At 43.4% G+C, this 18,533-nt stretch overlaps 2 protein-coding genes across 6 annotated transcripts in view; both read left to right on the top strand.

Annotated features, from left to right (window-relative positions):
- LOC310816215 (protocadherin alpha-C2-like) overlaps positions 1 to 2,064 on the top strand; it is a gene marked incomplete at its 5' end in the record, with an annotated part of 112,204 nt that extends 110,140 nt beyond the window's left edge. For all 5 annotated transcript variants that reach the window (XM_083686272.1, XM_083686275.1, XM_083686274.1 and 2 more), the window contains one exon: positions 1,402 to 2,064. In XM_083686272.1, coding sequence (XP_083542398.1) covers positions 1,402 to 1,700 — 299 coding nt within the window. In that variant the 3' untranslated portion in view covers positions 1,701 to 2,064. The remainder of the gene's footprint in view (positions 1 to 1,401) is intronic.
- Positions 2,065 to 16,022: 13,958 nt separating this feature from the next.
- LOC310816219 (protocadherin gamma-A12-like) lies at positions 16,023 to 18,443 on the top strand (the record flags this gene model as incomplete). Its single annotated transcript, XM_083686281.1, has 1 exon — positions 16,023 to 18,443. One exon carries the CDS (start codon positions 16,023 to 16,025, stop codon positions 18,441 to 18,443), a length of 2,421 nt encoding a protein of 806 aa, XP_083542407.1.
- Positions 18,444 to 18,533: the final 90 nt, after the last annotated feature.

The raw sequence follows: 18,533 nt of genomic DNA, 5'->3' as shown, positions 1-18,533 counted from the left end.
TATATCAGTGTGTGTTTTACATCAGTGTGTGTTTGATATGAGACTGTGTTTTATATCAGACTAATGTGTGTTTCCAAAGTCTTTTGTTTACTGTCGAGTGCGGCTGTGTGTATATATAAGAGTGTGTGTTTATTCTCAGCCAAATGTGTGTATGTCTGTTTGTGTGTGTGTGAGTGAGTGGATTGTGTACAAAAAGGGGAGGGAGTGGTGAGAGTAGTCCCCTCTGGATCCTTCAGTCTTCATGTTGCGGTGAGGAGATCTGTTTAAGGAGCAGCCCGCAATAATGCACAGTCACTGTGAGCAAGCTGTTTGACCAGATGCCTCTGCCTTCTCCCATCCCCTTTAATAAGGAGTTATTTATGTGTGCATCCCTGCCCCTTTAATGGTGTTATTTATATGTGTGGGGGTGCATTTGCTCTCCTTGGGCAGATTGATGGGGTCGTGGAGAGAGCATAGCCAAGTGTCGCTCTGCTGCAATGACTCACGAGTGTCGAGACTTCAGAGAGAGGTGACACTGGAGAGAACCTGCCCCCTTTGTAGAAACTCTCACAGCAGTTAATCCAGCCTCTTTTAACCAACTAAAGGCTACTTAAACACTCTGCCTGGGGTGGTGCTGCTTCCTTTAGTTGAGACACACACACACACACATACACATAAACACACACACACACACACATACACACATCACTTCTATTGTCGCGGCACAATGTGCGTTTACCTTTCCAGTTTCCCGCCTCAGTGGAGATCGGTGATGGGAGTTAAACCACAGTCATCTTCCAAAACGACCGCTGAGTGTGTAAACAGCCTGTTTACGTTCCATTCAAATGCCACTGCTTTATTCCCTGACCTTTCCCTGCCTCTCCCGGCGTGATGGAGGGCTTGATGTCTTATCCGACAGCGCCAGCGACTTTAAAGCCGAGGCTTTGGTTCTGCTTTGATTCTGCTCAGCTCATCAGTAGAGGCGTTTGAGACCTTCCATTTTGAGTCGCCGCCTTACTCCCTTTTGTGTAGCGTGTCATGGCTGCTCCTGTGGACTAGCCACGATTGGTGACAGATTAGTGACATCACAGTGGGTGTCAGGATGATCAGAGGACAGACTGGTTGTCGTTTCACAGTGTAGGAGGGCTCTTACCAATACTAATGCATGCTACACGGGTTACACGTCTGATATTGGAAGGTTTCTAAATATCTCATGTAATGTGTACACTTTAGTGCTTGTCAAAGATGATGATGATGATGGCGATGACCACCATGACATTGACATTGTCAATGACAACAATAAAGACATGGATGATAATGATGTTGATCTCTAAAAATGATGATGAGCTCGATTACTTTAGCACAATATTCTAAATTCTCTCTCTCTCTCTCTCTCTCTCTCTCTCTCTCTCTCTCTCTTAGATGCTGAGGGTGGAGAGGTGTCTACCCCCATGGGAGCCGGGGTGGACAGTAACAGCTGGCACTACCGCTACGGGGCCGGAGGACCCCCCCAGCACCTGAAGCCTGGTGAAGTCCCCCCCGAAGCCTTCATCATCCCCGGATCACCCGCCATCATCTCTATCCGCCAGAACCAGGGGGGAGAGGATGACAAGAGCGACTTCATCACCTTCGGCAAGAAAGAGGAGGCCAAGAAGAAGAAGAAGAAGAAGAAAGAGAAGAAGGATAAGAAGGATAAGGGGAAGGATGATGGAGATGACTAGAGGAGGAAGAAGAGGTGGAGGAGGAAGGGGCACTGTTAAAACAGAGGTACCAACCAAAGTCCAGCAGGAAACAAAAACAAAAGTATTAAAGATAACAGGTGAAATAAGAGATACCCTATTCTACATTGTCATCCTTGGCCCAGTAACAAAGACCAACAGAGAAATTCTGACAGCCATATTTATATACCCTTCCCTGGTCTGTCGATCTCTCTGTTACAAATCTGGCCTTACCAAGATTACTTTCACCTCCAATCCCTTACTGAGGTAATTGATTAATCTTGCCTTGATGAGAATAAATTGATTGATTAATTTTCCTCCACGCCCCCTGGTGCCTGTATACACCCTGAGCCAAGCCATGCCCCCCCCCCCCCCCCTCTGATTATCACCCCCCTCGCCCAGGAAGAGGTTGGCACCTCTGTCTTACCCCTTCCAACATGTTGTAAAACCCAATCTCTTTGAGAGGAAAAGAAAACCTGATATAACAATGAACAAACAGCTCTGTGCCAGCCTTGGAAAAAAGGAAGAAAGAAAAAAAGGAAATGTCAAGAGAAAAAAAGAAAGTAAACAGAAGACACACAGAAGATGAGTAAACGTTTGTGATTTGGAGCTGGACACTCGCACTTGTAAATAGCACAGGACAAAGTCGCTAAAGCGGAGGCTAACATGACACTGCTGCAGCTTCCTATCGTGTTTTCTATCAGTGTTTCCTGAGATGGCAAAGAAAACATGGCTGCCTGTGATACACACACACACACACACACACACACACACACACACACACACGCACAAACACACAAACACACACGAACACACACATACACACACACTTATGACAAGCTGGACACTGAAAACACCCGAGACCTGGAGAGAGATACAAGGAGACAAAAAACAAACCAACAGAAACAACAATGTAGTAGTTCAGAATGCTAGCTTTTTTCCAGCAGTCTCCTAGGCGGTACACATGTGTACAGTATATCTACTCTCTCAGGATCGAAACAGCATCCCCTGCAGTAACTCCTGGTGTGCTTACTGCTCTCTTTTGGGACAAGGGAGTTTCTCTTCTCTTAAAAAACCCAACAGCTCGACGCGAATAGAGAGAGAGGGAAAGAAAGAGGAAAACACACGCTTCAGCTTCTCCTGAGAACCAGGGAGAGAAAAAGTCCAGCTGAGATGGCCTGTGATTTGGCTTACCGCTGGACTCAGTTGGAACCTTGTAAAATACCAGGAACGTCTCACGCTTTTGATGATATCTTCTCCTCTCCCCCCCTGCCACTCAGCAAAAGCCTGACGCTTTCTGCTCTGAATGTTTGGTAGCAACCATCCCTTCCCTGAAATTCCAACTTGAACCCCTCCCCTGCTCATAGCTGCCCCCCCCCCCCCCCAGCCCTTTCCACCCCCCACCCCCACCCACTGACTGCTTCTTCACGTGATGATGAAATGTGTGAACTTTTTCTCTTTTTATTTGTTCTTGGAGAAGAGCCACAATTTCCTACTCTTTTTTTAAGCTTTAACTGATGTGCAGTGCTTCTGCTTGTCACGCCCCTCCCATGCCCTCCGTCTCTCTCTTTCTGGCCACGGACTCCCCCTCTCACCCCCCTGCTCAGCGGGGGGGGGGGGAGGACTGAGTAGGCCTGCTCTGAACATTGTGGTGTGCTGGGAACAGCATGGAGTAATGTGGACGAGGCCTAAAAAAACCCAGTCGGGGTCCATTCTGTGAGCTCTGTCAGATGTCTGTAAGTGCAAAACAGTTCAGTGCTTTTAACTTGTGAATACTACGCTGTTCATTTGCTGTTTGTGGTCACTGACGAGAGGGGAGAGGTGGGATGGGGAAGTACAGGGGTAGAAGTCTGACATAGTGGTGGGGGAGGGCAGGTGCAATGGACTAACCTTCTCACCCATGTTCCAGATTATACATCGCCAAATTGATTGATTATTACCGGCGAATCAAAATAGTAAGTCACCCATTGGCTTTTATGTACATAATAAATGTAGAGTTAGACTTGCTTTTCATATAGCGCATTAAACTTGGAATTGTTCAATAATTACAGAATAAAAATGGGCATTTTAAGATTCCCACTCCTCAGCTCTATCCCACCAATCCTCTCTCCGGAGGTTTTGTAAAGGGGCGGAGACATGCTTCAGCCCTGCTTCTATTGGTTCCCCTCCCTTGCCTGTAACTTGTTGCCACACCCCCAAGTTTTGCGGCTCAGTATGACGTCACTCCACTAAGTGGCTGCTGCATGTACTGCTCAAAGGAAACACATACTATATAGAGAAATATATATATATAGAGATAGATGGATATGATTTTATTATTTTGTATTATCATTTTACTTCATGACTCGCACAGGAGATATTTGTATGTACTGTCTCTGCCAAGCATCTTCTACAAATTACACCCTCCACACTCCACAAACAGTGGTGTTGTATAACGTTGACTAAACCTCTTAGATATTTGTAAATGCTATAGTGTGATGCCCTTGAACGCAACTCTGTTCATTTTTCTTTTTCCAAATATGGTTTTCGTTTTTTGAGAACAAGCAAAGATAAAAATGAAAAAAAAAAAAAAACACTCTTTTTGTGTCCGGCTTTGACATGATGATCTAACTAACACTGTAATATTGTAACTGAAATATGTATGATCCTATGATGATGCTATCTCCTCCCTTTCACCCCTTTCAACAGAAAAAAAAAAAAATGAAAAAAAATAATAGATTCAAATGTAAAAATGGTATATGTAGTGTATGCTTGTGTTTAGTAAGCGTTCATGCTGTCATTCTTTATCAGTGTGTGGTGGTGACCTATGGTGGCGCTGTTCTGTCTTGAGGGACCGTGCAGATCTGTTGTAAAACCTTTTTTGTACACCTGCTCATCAACTGTGACGGTGAAGTAGTGAATTTCATTTTATTTTTGTTTGTTTTTTAATTTTACCTAAATGGATACAGTGGTAATGTGTTTTGTTTATAAATCACTAAATAAAGTTTTCTTTCTTAAAAATGAGAGAGAAGTTGTCAGCTTGGAGCTTGTTTGCAATACACACACTATCTCTCTCTCTCTCTCTCTCTCTCTCTCTCTCTCTCCCCCTCCCTTTCTCTCTCTCTCTTTGGATGGAGCACTTGCAATCAGTATATGTGAGGGCTTGTTGCTAGGGAAGAGTGTGAGTGAGAGAGAGAGAGGAATAACAGAGTGAGAGAGAGAAAGAGAGAGAGAGTTGCTCTTCAAATTGAGGAGAGAGAGAGAGAGAGAGAGAGAATAGACATCTATCCCCATCAGTCTGAGGAGGACAGGCAGACATTCTTTAGGCTGTAGGCTCCTTCCCTTCACATCCACTCACATCCACCCTACGGTGTGTTGTGGCAGTCAGTCAGAGAGGCTGGGCTGAGTGACCTGGCTCTGGCTGATCTCTCCTTCTCTCTGGCACAGCCATGGTCACAGATGGTCCAGAAGGTCTCCTGTGAACTCAGATTTTATATCCAACGCACTCAGTTTGATTGATTTATTTTTTTTTTTTCAATTGGCAAGTTGTTTTTTACAGCAAGAAGACACATGACATGGGATAGAAGTGCAGTAGATCATTTTCCCATGTAAAAAATGTGTTGATATAATTAATAATCACATAGTCAAACCCTATTATGTTTTGTCTGCTTACAGTAGATTTAAGACCAGTTACCCATATTGAAGAGAAGGCTGGGATGACAATCCTCTTGCAAAGAAAAACTCTGTATGTCATTTTGCTACACAATGTAACTATCAATGTAGCTATCCACTAAGGAGAGACAACCGAGGATGGTAAAATGGTTCATAGGGGTAAGTAAATGAGCAATGGTAAGAAAAAGTCAAAACTATAATGTTAAGGGGCGCTTAGTGGCGTAGCACACTAATGCGCTTACCACGTAATCGCAAGGTTCCTGGTTCGATTTTGACCCTCGACCTATCTTGCATGTCATCCCTCCTCTCTCTCCCATCCTTCCTGTCAATCTCTACTGTCTCTATCCCAATGAAGCAGAAATACCCTAAAAACATATTTAAAACAAAACTATAATGTTAAAACAATACAGTAAGATGATGTTCATTTTAAACTGCATATATTTGAGCAGTAGTGAAGTAACCTACTATGTCAAATCAAATCAAATCAAATTTTATTTGCCACTTCTATATCGCATACAGTTGTAATAGACACAGTGAAATGTTGTGGGATCTTGCTCCACGCTCAACAACAAGTCAATAATAAGTAATAAAAAGTAACAATAAAGTGACATTAATACTAATGTCCAATAGTACTAATGTTCATCAGCCAATAATAGTCAGAAAGAGTAGTTCACTGTTATGCTCATTCAGTTTTAGTGATCTCCAACAGAACCTCCAGGCAACATTCCCTCTGCTTCCTCACTGCTCATTCAAGATGGATATTCCACTCAGACTATCAACCACTGATTGACTTCCACAGTGGTAATTATGGGTTTGGTATCAGAGTGTCTCTTTAGCACGTCCATAGTTGAGTGATTAATGGATGTTTATTTAGCAGAATGCTCTGTGTGATCAGACGACTCTTGTCTGTCTTTCTTTATTCTCTGATGTGGCTCCTCTGGGCCTTTGAGCTGCAGCTGATGATGTTTGGTGCTCATCTCTTTCCCTCCTCTCTCACTCACACTCTAGTGCCCCCTCTCTCTCTCTCTCTCTCTCTCTATGTCTTGCTGCCTCTCTTGCGCTTTCATCCTGCATCTTGGAGAGGCGAGGCAGCGGTGAAGAGAGTTCAAGGGTTCACATGGTAATTCTGCCTGCCAAAACACCCCGTTTCCCCCTCTCTCTCTCTCTCTCTCTCTCTCTGTGGTAGGCAGGCAAGGAGGTTTCTATGGTTACCAGTGGCAGGGGACAGGTCTCCATGGCAACAGCCTCCTGATAAACTCTGTGAGCAGAGGTGGAGAGGGAAAACGGTGGGGGGGACAAGGGCACGGTGGGGGGACACTTACATCTGACAGCCAGAACTTCAAATGAGTTCAGGAGCTCTAATCGATGCGCGTGCATGCGTATACACACACACACACACACACACGCACACTTTTTTCCTTTTGGTGTCAACTAGAGGCTCTGATGGATGTCACCAGAAACTGCAGCTATGCTGTGGCACCACACCCTGTTGCAGAGACACTACCAACCACACATATAAAGTAAAAACATCCTGATTCGCATGGGAACATTTAGCTCTCCCCAGAGCATTCACAAGGGGGTCCTGGCCTTAGTAATTTCAGTATTTTGTCTCATTTCAACTCCCTCAGTAATACAAACAAATACACAAGCCGGGGAAAAAAATCCTTAGCCAGCAGCGTTTGGTCTGTAGAGTAGGGAGTCGCACCAGCTAATGAATATGGATATGTATTGTGGCAGAACTAACAGACCCCAAGCACTACTAGTAGTGGGCTGCACCACTAACTGGGGTCTCTGGTCTCTCTACGCAAGTATGGCTCCAGTTACATGCCATTCAGAGAGATAAGTATGAGCCAATTTAGTCCCACACACAGCACAACCGCTCCGCTGTGGTGAACCGTGAATGGGAAGACTGGTTTGGAACAAATCCATCTGAGAGCAGACCATCAGCAACCCTTAGCTCACTGAAGCGGAGGGAGGACCCACAGTCATCCAGGATAGATGGAGCAGGATTGTGGAGAGACAGGTAAAGGAATGCAGCCTAACCTGAGGTCAAGAGGACTGCTGACCTGAAGTACGATATGATTGAACCATTGAAGCTGGTCTAGTATGTAGGTAAATGTAGGTAATAGTAGTAGAGGTAGAGGAGTAATAGTAGTTAATGTTATGTTAGGTTCAATATATGAATGACTGATTATCTCAATGATACAAACACATAACTTAACTAAATGAAAATAATTGCATGAAATAAATGTCCCATGATAATAATGTGTTTGTTTACATGTCATAACTGGAGAGGCAAAGGGGGACTTGAGATGGGTGTGAGGGCTTTAAGGTTGAAGGTTGATGGTTGATGGTTGAAGGTGTGGGCATTTGGGGTGTGTGTGTGTGTGTGTGTGTGTGTGTGTGTGTGTGTGTGTGTGTGTGGTGGTGTGTGTGTGTGTGTCGGGGGGCGGGGGGCGGGGGGGGGGGAGTTGTTGTCATTTAGGGTAAGCCAGCTCTCCAGCCTGCAGTGACTCAGCAAAAACAACATCCTGCTGAGAGAAGCAAACAGGGCGGATCAGAGACACGCCGACGGCAGGATTAATGTCTGTAATAAATCTACTCTGCAGAGACGGCAGCACCAGACCTTACCAGAGACAAATGGAGAGAGAGTGAGAGAGATAATGAAAGTAGGGGACGACAGGCGGGCGAGACAAGGAGAAAATTAAGAGACTGACAGTAAACCCAATCAGGTCTAGGGAGAGGGAGAAAGCAATGACACTGTGCATGTGTGTGTGTGTGTGTTTGTGTTTGTGTGTGTGTACCTACAGATTCCCCATTAAAGTATAGGCTACAAGGAAGCACATTTTAAAGTATGTGTGTCTGTGTGTGAGTGAGAAAGTGCTTGCATGAGTTACAGACAGAGCTTGTGTGTTGATGGTTGCATTGACAGCTGGAGCATATTAATTGATGTCATACAGCTACATCACATCACAGTCAATTACTTGTGAAGCGTGTGTGTGTGTGTGTGTGTGTGTGTGTGTGTGAGTGAGTGAGTGAGTGATTGAGTGAGTGTCCTCTGTCTCCTAGTCCAGGCTGTGTGCCAGGGGTATGGTTGTAGCTGGATAATCATAAAAGCAAAGGCACAGTGGACAGGGCACATGGGAGGGCTGATTAGACCAAACAAAATGGCTGCTGATGCTATCTTGGCTGCAGTGGACAGAGGGTACAGTGGTCTAATGAGGAGTCCAGAGACAGCAGGGCCAGAACTTATCAGATCCGCCAGTGAGTGTCATCAAACATGTTTAGTCTCTCTCTCTCTCTCTCTCTCTCTCACATACACACACACACACACACACATTCTGCATTATGGCATGAAATACAGTGGTAAATGTTGTCAAAATGAATACTCTCTCTCTCTCTCTCTCTCTCACTCTCTCTCTCACACACACACACACACACACACATTCTGCATTATGGCATGAAATACAGTGGTAAATGTTGTCAAAACTAACAACAATTAAATTACAAAAACTAAATTTGCTGTCATCCTCCTCTTCTTTTTAACATGCCTAGTACAAGGCCAACAAGAGTTCTTCCCTGTGTAGAGCATATCTATATCAATGGTGTGGAAGGAAGTGTCCGGACTACACATCCCATAATGCAACAGGTGGGAAATACACGCGCTACAAGCTCTGCTGTTTAACACCAAAGCGACATATAAACACATATTTTACACTATGCAGATGTGCCTCGCATTGTGTTAGCAGTAGGCTACGACAACAGGTGGTGGTGTACGAAACATCGGTCGTTTTGTTTCAGACGGAGCAGCATCGCAAAACACAACTCCACTGTCTCTCCCGTACGTCTCTGCCCCAGTCATGCCTTCGCTAGAGCACTGTAAGCAAAAAGCGCTCTCTGCTGGACAAACATACAGCTACACGTAGTCAGTTAGGAGCAACAGCATGGGATGGTTCCTATATTATCAATGTGGATGGTTTACATCCTTCCGTATGCGACCGGCAGGTAATGTCCGATCCAGACTTCATCACGTTATCTGTATTAAAGGTTCCCTCCCGAAATGCCTGCGTCCAACCATTTCCATCTGTTGTCAGATGTTGCCAGATTTTCTTCAAAAACGGCTTTGTTAACAGGGAGAACCGAAACATTTCTAGGCCTACTTGTGTTTTTTTATTTTTTATTTTTATTTATTTTTTTACTTCTATTGTACAAGCTGGATTGTGATACAGTTGTTTTAAGTTCATTTTATTAAACGTTGCAAGTTGTACAAACATATACGACAACTGGATTATACATTTAAAATGCATATTTAACAATATGGGGTACATAATCAAGCACACCGGTTAAGTTTCAGGGCATGTTTGTTTTGAATAAATATTAAGGATTGCACAAAAATACCAAGCTCTCAATAATAAAGGGGTAATCTCAACGAAATCTGCATTACCGTAGGCCTAAAAATTATTTGGCTAATACAATTAAATTATTAATTGTCCTCTTTGAAAAAAAAAGTAACTCCTCCCAGAAAGTGGTAATATGATCACAGAAAACAACATTAAATCTCATTCTTAAAAAAAATCGTTTGAGGGATGTTTGCAGTTTTGCGTTTCTGGAATGTGTCGAAACATCTCGTGTACTCTTAAAGCATTACTGTGTTGTTGTTTTTTTGTGAATCAGTGTATTGAAACGATAGCATAATCAGCATCAGTTGATCGGTGCTTTTAAGTCCTGCATCTCTCTGCGTGTAGTTCTAACCTGACTCTGCATGTCGCTGTGAAGCACGAACTATGGAGAGGGGCGCGCAGGCGTGAGTTTGAGCTTCTCTCTTCCTCCCTCTCTCTTTCCCTCCCTCCCTCTAGATCTCCCTCTCTTCGCTCTTTTCTCATAGCATATATAATAGACTCGTATTATTTACAGATCAGTAGTGTTGATGGGTAATCAAACTCAACATGTCCGGTTTTAGAATGACGGTCAGTTCATTTGGTTGACATAGGCTACAGCTTTGTGATTATACTCTAAAAAGCAATATGGAACCCAATGGGTTAGTGAGTCCTTCAAGAGAAAAAAAAAACATTTTTTTTCTTAGAGTACCACCTAATTCTTCAAAGCCGATGAACCTAAATGTGTAATTGTAACTGCGGGGTGGGGGGCCGCACATATAGACTTGCACATATTTCACGACAATGGGTGTTGGTCCAACCACCCTAACAAAACACACATAAATATAAGCTCAGACGTAATACAGTTAGAATCAAACAATAACCAACATCACAGGTATATTAGTTAGTGAGATAATGCAACAGAAAGAACAGAAATTCACAATTACCCACAACGCCCTTGCAACAGAAGGATGCTAATTTGCATATTTTCTAGGGAATTGCCGGTCAGTGTGAATTTCTGTTCTTTGTGGTGCATTATCTCACTAACCAATGTACCTGTGATGTTGGTTCTTATTTGCTTCTAACTATATTACAGCTGTGCTCATGTTCATGTGTTTTGTTGGGGTGGTATTCTTTTTTTATATGACAGAACTCGTGCAGGCCATGAGTGTTCCGGTTAAATTAACGTAACGTAACGTAAGTAAATGAAACATAATTATGTTGAGATTATGCAGCTGGCTACGTTGAATATTTTTTTCTGAATATGATGTTCGTGGAACAAATGAAAATGAAGTACCTTACTAGAGATATTCATGTCAAGATGTAAACTTATATTTTTTTTGTCAAAAACATAGATTTTTGTGAGTTATCTTTACCAAACCCCGAGTCATTTCTTACAGTGTACACGCCAGCAATAGACAAATCATACAAATTAAATGACTACAATAACAATGCAATTTCTGTTGCATCTCAGCATGGATAATCTGACCACACTCTTATTCATCTGATCCGGCATACAGGCAGAAACTAATACTTTCTAAACCTGTTGTACAGAGATCTAAGAATTGGAGCAGCAGAGAAGCAGTGGAGGAGCTGTGTGACTGCCTAGATAACACAGACTGGAACATTTTTAAGCCGGCTTCCAACAGCCTGAACGAATACACAGAGTCTGTGATGTCATACATCAGCTCTGTGAGGACACTTCATCCTCCAGCACTTAGACTCCCCCGGCACCTACACCAGGATCCTGTTTGTGGACTTCAGCTCCGCATTAAACATAATCGCCCCAGCTCTTCTCCAGGACAAGCTCTCCCAGCTGAGCATGCCTGAGGTCACCTGCAGGTGGATCACTGACTTCCTGACAGACAGGAAGCAGCACGTGCGGCTTGGCAAGCTTGGCTCGGAGCCCTGGACCATCAGCACTGGAGCCCCACAAGGCTGTGTGCTCTCTCCTCTACTCTTCTCCCTCTTCCACTCCCCCCCCACCCCACCCTGTCAAACCACACACACACACACACACACACACACACACACACACACACACACACACACACACACACACACACACACACACACACACACACACACACACACACACACACAATGCAGTGTCAGTGTAATTTATATTTATTTAAAATTATTCAAATTCATAGTGTACATGCCCCATACCCATAGCCTCGCACAGCCTACATAATTTATTGTTTAATTGTTCAATGTTGTAAATTTGTAAATTTGTTTTTAATATTTTGCTATTTTGTAATTTTTTTGTTCATATTATTATTATTATTTTTTTTTATATATGTGCCATGCACCAACCTCACCAACTCAATTTATTGTATGTGCAAATATACTTGGCCAAATAAAAGAATTCTGATTCTGATTCTGAATAGTTGCCTCTAAGAATCCTCAATGGAGGTTCATTGGCTCGTGGCTCGGGGGTTCTTATAGGACTGAAAACGCTCGTGACAACATTTGAATTTGAGACGTTAGGAGAAACCTTCGAAAGGTAAAGTTGGGTCGCTGTTTCCTCTGAATTGTATGTCTAAATATCAACATTAGTATCTCAAATTACTCAAAGGATTGTTAGTATAGTAATATGGTGAATATATCTACTGTGAACATCGTCCGGTTGTGAATGAGGTATAACGTTACCAAATAAGAACGGAGAAAATGTGGAACATTTTTCCAAAATTAGCTAAGTGTTCTCAAACGCTATCAATCCGCAAAATGACCCAGATATGTTCAGATAGGAAATGTTTTTGATGTCATGTCGGTCAGCTTAGGCTACATGCTGTTCGAGCATTGATAGTTTGTATCCTAATTTATCAATGGGTGTTACCTAACGTGACATTGTATCGCCAGAGGTATCGCCTACCGGTAGAGTCATATACAGTATAGCCCTCCATCTACATGTATGGCTCTGCGTATAGGAATGATTGCTAGCTACATTGTAATTCGTTTCGAGTGCCTCCTCACTTGTTGTTATCGTCAGCCTAAGGGCTGTAACATCGTTGCACACACTCCCGGGGGAAACGGTGAGCAAGGGGAGGATCTGAGTGCTCATAAGTGTTGCGGTTTAATTTAATTAATCAATCAAATAGTCAAACAATAACACAAGCAGATACAGTTCATCTTCAACTTATTAAGGCTCAGCTAAAGTGCAACATCCCAGTGAAAGTTGAGGGACAAACAAGGTTTTTTACCCCTTTCCTCATCACTCATTGAGTCTTAAATGTATTCGGTCACTGTAGCCTAACATTTTTAGGTTGTGGAGTATAGGGAAAGATATGGAGCAGTGCTCTGGTTATAGGCAGACACCAGCAGGTCCATCACTAAAGAGAGCTAAGGTTTGTGCACACATTAATCGTAATCCTAACCTTAACCCTCACTTATCCTGACCCCTACTGTGTGTGTGTGTGTGTGTGTGGAGTGCATAAGGAATGGATACATCTATATACAGTATATGCTACGCACAATGCATTGTGGTTGTTGAGATGTACAGCATAGCTACGAAAGTAACTGTTCCCCTGTTCCTCTGCCTTCTGTGTCTGATTGCAAACACTTTCTAAACTAGCTTCAGCTTCACAACAAAGAGGTGATGAGAGCTAACTACATCAGCTGCCGTTCCACAGGGGATTACCCTGCCCGGCGACAATGCAGCATTGTGAGTTATACATCATGCATTTTAATTGGGTGGCTTTTTCATTGCTGGATGGTTACTTTGGTGGATTTTGCTGTGTTTCACTACAGTGGATGTGATTTAGGTTAAGCTTAATACAGTGAGTGAACATTTTCTTTCAGCTCTTCTGAACATTTTCTTTTCAGAGCTGAATTAATCCTCAAAGAAGTAGAGAGGAGGGGAGGAGGGGAGAACATCATACACCTTTACAGGGAATCCCTCTCTAAGCACACCGAAGGGCACATTAAGTAGTTGTTTGTTTGCCTCACTGCAGATAACACGTGTCTTCGAAAAATTAAGCTGAATTTATGTATTTGTATTTTAATTGTATTTCCTAAGGTGTCAAAGTCACAGCGGCCATCCTCCTCCTCCTTTACCTCTTCAATGAAGACCCAAAAGGTTTTTCCTTGCCAAAGATAAGCTATTGCGTCTTTGTCAGTGTGCATTGCTCATGGGAGTACCATATATAATGAAAAATTTATGAACTCACTGCAATGTAAGTCAATTTAATTTCCCATGCAAACTTTGGGTGGGAAATGTGCCAACCATGTGTGCTATATATCAGTTGTTTGACAAGTGTAGTATCTGAAGAGCACTCCAAGTGTCGCTGTTCAACAGCTGAGGAATATTGTACACTTCTCCACCCACTGTGTGTTATTCAAAGCACATGATTTGCTACAGTATACAGTGCAGAAAACTGTAGACACGGTCAGATTGCGCCATTTATGGATATTCTAGTGACATTTGAAACAAATTATATTTATTTCAGTAAAATATGTGTGGGCCTGTTTCTGAGATCGAATAAATTCGTTGATTCACCGCAACGATGGGGAACAAAGGATTCTCTATGACGGGCTTGGGCTGCAGTCTTGCTCTCTTTTTATAATGCTACACTCCGTCAATGGAGACGTGAGCTATTCTTTCCCAGAGGAGATGAAACGCGGATCTGTAATTGGAAATATAGCCAAGGATCTCGGTCTGGACGCGAGCAGACTGTCCGCTCGTAAGGCCCAAATTGACACCGAGGGTAACCGCAAACGTTATTGTGACATTAACGGGATTTGTGGCAAGAAGGCTTTGTGCGTTTTAAAGCAAGAACTCCTTCATGACCGAGCTGGTCCCCAAAGCTGCCCACAGGGGCTCTCTGGTTTCCAAGGTGATAGCGGTGGACGCGGACTCCAGTCAGAACGCCTGGCTGTCCTATCATATAGTCAAATCCACTGATCCGGGACTTTTCACTATTGGTCTCCACAGCGGAGAGATCAGGACACAGTAGGACATTTCTGAATCTGATACCATGAAACAGAACCTTATTGTGTCAGTGAAATATGGACAGCCCTCTCTCTCTGCGACCTGTGCCATATATTTACTTATTTCTGACAACTTGGCTGAAGTGCCAGAACTGAAAGATATGTCTCATGATGAAAGCAACTCCAAACTGACGGAGCGGTCGCCATCCCCAGCGCGTATCTCCCTCCCAACTTCGCAGAGGTGGATGGCATGGAAACCCTCCATAGCACTTACAATTATGACGCATAACTGACGACGGGTTCGAGAACTGGTGACTTCAGGTTAGTCAGTTCTTACAATGACAACACTGCTCGCTGACCAGACTCTGAGAAAAACTCCAACTGACTTCGCTGAAGAACTTGACGATTCCACGGTTTCCCCAGAGGTAGGCATTACTGTAAATAGGCTGGTCATTATTGCGTTATTCTATACCAAATGCATTACAATGATGTTTACTGTTTACTGATCCTCCTACACAGTTTTGTTCAGAAGGTAAAATCATTCAATTAGACATCTGTGGATAAAACGAAACAAATGTTCTTAGAAATGATGGTAGGCCTATGTCACACAATCTTGGAGATAAATGAATAGCCTCGACTAGGGGGGCATTTGTTGGGCTTTCATTTATGCAATATTATTTGCTTCTTAGCCTATGAAAAGGTGGTAAACTGGATAGTTTCATGCACATTTCACAGTTGTTAAATTATCTTATACACAGTATATGCACCGTTTAACTGTTGGCTTTTTGGTTGTGAAGGAGGGTTATAAGACGGTCTCGAAAATCACTTTGGATGTGCAGTGGAGCAAGAACTACATTTGTTTGCGCTTTTCGTGTCGCTGTCCATGGTGCTGAGAACAATATTGAAATGGTTGGTGTATTGTTATGTATCTCTGTTTTTAATCAAAGTAATGTTATGTTGACCTTTTCGTTTTAAGACATACCAATTGCTCCAACTCCAATTGCGTTTGCTGAAATATATTGAGTTCTGTTGTGAAAAAGGCGGGGTAAAACATATACAATGTTTAATCAGGCATAGGCCTATAATAGCACACTGTCGAGTAATATGTGTAGTATCTGAAGAATACTCCTAGTGTCGCTGTTCACCAGCTGAGTTAGAATTTACAAGCATTACACCTCTCCACCCACTGTCATATTGACAGGTCAGTATTCTCCATCGTGCTAAATCCGTGGAAACGGACACGTCGCTGGTATTTTCTTGTGTTGGTGGCTTTCTCCCAACAATAGACAATAACTAATTGGAACTGCCCGTAGGACTATTTCAGATGGTGTTGACTCTTTACTGCTGATATTCCGTTTTATTTATCAGAATGGGACACAAAGGATTTACAGTGACAGGCCTTTTCCGCGGCTTTGCTTTCTTCCTTGTTATGCTGCATTCCGTCTATGGAGACGTGGGCTATTCTGTCCCGGAGGAGATGAAACGCGGATCTGTGATTGGAAATATTGCCAAGGATCTTGGTATAGAGGCGAGCAAACTGTCTGCTCGTAAGGCTCGTATTGATACCGAAAGGAAACGAAAACGTTATTGTGACATTAATCTGAGTACCGGGGATTTGATTGTTGCCGAGAGAATTGACAGAGAAGAGCTATGTGCAGAGAAGGTTTCTTGTATGCTTACATTTGAATTGATTCTTGAGAGCCCATTGGAATTGCATCGTATTTTACTTCAAATCCAGGACATTAACGATAATGCACCACATTTTCCGAAGGATGTAATCAAGTTTGAAATTGCAGAATCTGCTGTCAAAGGATCTCGTTATCGTGTGAATGCGGCCCGTGACGCAGACATCGGTCAAAATGCTGTTCAAAGCTATTCATTAAACAGAAATAACCATTTTGTTTTGAGTGTTCAAACAAGTAATACTGGAAGTAAATATGGAGAGTTAGTTCTAGACAAAGAGCTAGATCGTGAGCAACAGCAGGAGCTAAGATTGATGCTCACAGCGATGGATGGCGGCACTCCGCAGAGATCAGGAACTGTAGTCATACACGTCACTGTACTGGACGCTAACGATAATGCTCCAGTGTTTAGCCAGGCCGTCTATGAAGCCAGTCTCCCTGAAAACTCTCCTGTAGACACTGTAGTGGTTACAGTGAGTGCTACGGATGCAGATGACGGAATGAATGGCGAAGTGACATATGAATTTAGTTCCATGTCAGATAAAGCAAGACAACTATTTACTTTAGACCAAAAAACAGGAGTGGTTACACTAGTAGGAGGTGTAGATTATGAAGAAGAATCCAAATACGAAATGTTTATAGAGGGAAAAGATGAATATGGTCTTTCTGTTGACTCCAAAGTAATTATTGATATCACTGATGTAAATGATAACGCCCCTGAGATATATCTCAAATCTCTGACCAACCCCATACCTGAGAACGCGTCACCTGGTACAGAGGTGGGCATCATTAACGTGCAGGATAGAGACTCTGAGAATAACCGAAAGGTCCGCTGCTCCATTCAGCAAAACGTTCCGTTTAAGCTCGTGCCATCCATCAAAAACTACTATTCTCTGGTGACCACGGGCGAACTTGATCGAGAAGTAGTGTCTGATTACAACATTACAATCACTGCCACCGACGAGGGCTCTCCGCCTCTGTCCTCCTCTAAAACTGTTCAGTTATCTGTAGCTGACGTCAACGACAACCCACCTGTGTTTGAGGAACAGTCCTATAGTGCCCATGTGACTGAAAATAACAAACCTGGCTCCTCCTTGTCCTCCGTCACTGCACGAGACCCTGACTGGAGACAAAACGGTACAGTAATTTATTCTCTTTTACCCGGTGAGGTCAACGGTGCTCCGGTGTCCTCGTATTTATCAGTTAACGGAGAAACGGGGGTGATCCACGCTGTCAGGTCCTTTGATTATGAACAGTTCAGGAGTTTTAAAGTCCACGTCATGGCCAGAGACAACGGTTCTCCTCCTCTCAGCAGCAACGTGACAGTTAAAGTCTTCATCACGGATGTGAATGACAACTCACCTCAGATACTATACCCCGCCCCGGACGGGAACTCCTTCATGACCGAGCTGGTCCCCAAAGCTGCCCACGGGGGCTCTCTGGTTTCCAAGGTGATAGCGGTGGACGCGGACTCCGGTCAGAACGCCTGGCTGTCCTATCACATAGTCAAATCCACTGATTCGGGACTTTTCACAATTGGTCTCCACAGCGGAGAGATCAGGACACAGCGGGACATTTCTGAATCTGACACCATGAAACAGAACCTTATTGTGTCAGTGAAAGATAACGGACAGCTCTCTCTCTCTGCGACCTGTGCTATGTATTTACTTATTTCTGACAACTTGGCAGAAGTGCCAGAACTGAAGGATATGTCTAATGTTGAGAGCAACTCCAAACTGACCTCTTATCTGATCATCGCGCTGGTGTCCGTCTCCACCTTTTTCCTAACGTTCATTATTGTCATCCTGGCCGTGAGGTTTTGCCGCAGGAGAAAGCCCAGACTGTTGTTTGACGGAGCGGTCGCCATCCCCAGCGCGTATCTCCCTCCCAACTACGCAGAGGTGGATGGCACGGGAACCCTCCGCAGCACTTACAATTATGACGCGTGCCTGACGACGGGTTCGAGAACTAGTGACTTCAATTTCGTCAGTTCATACAATGACAACACTCTGCTCGCTGACCAGACTCTGAGAAAAACTCCTACAGACTTTGTTGAAGAACTCGGCGATTCCGAGGGGTTCCCAGAGGTAGGTCTTAAATGTAAATAGATATATTAATCATTATTGTTTAATGAATACACCAAATACTTTATACAATAATGATCTGAAATCCAATGCGACTTTGTTTAGATTCTGTGT

This window comes from Argentina silus (genome assembly GCF_951799395.1).
Source record: "Argentina silus genome assembly, chromosome: 15".
Classification (NCBI taxonomy): domain Eukaryota; kingdom Metazoa; phylum Chordata; class Actinopteri; order Argentiniformes; family Argentinidae; genus Argentina; species Argentina silus.
Note: the sequence above shows the minus strand (reverse complement) of the source record. Positions and strands in the feature narration are given on the sequence as shown.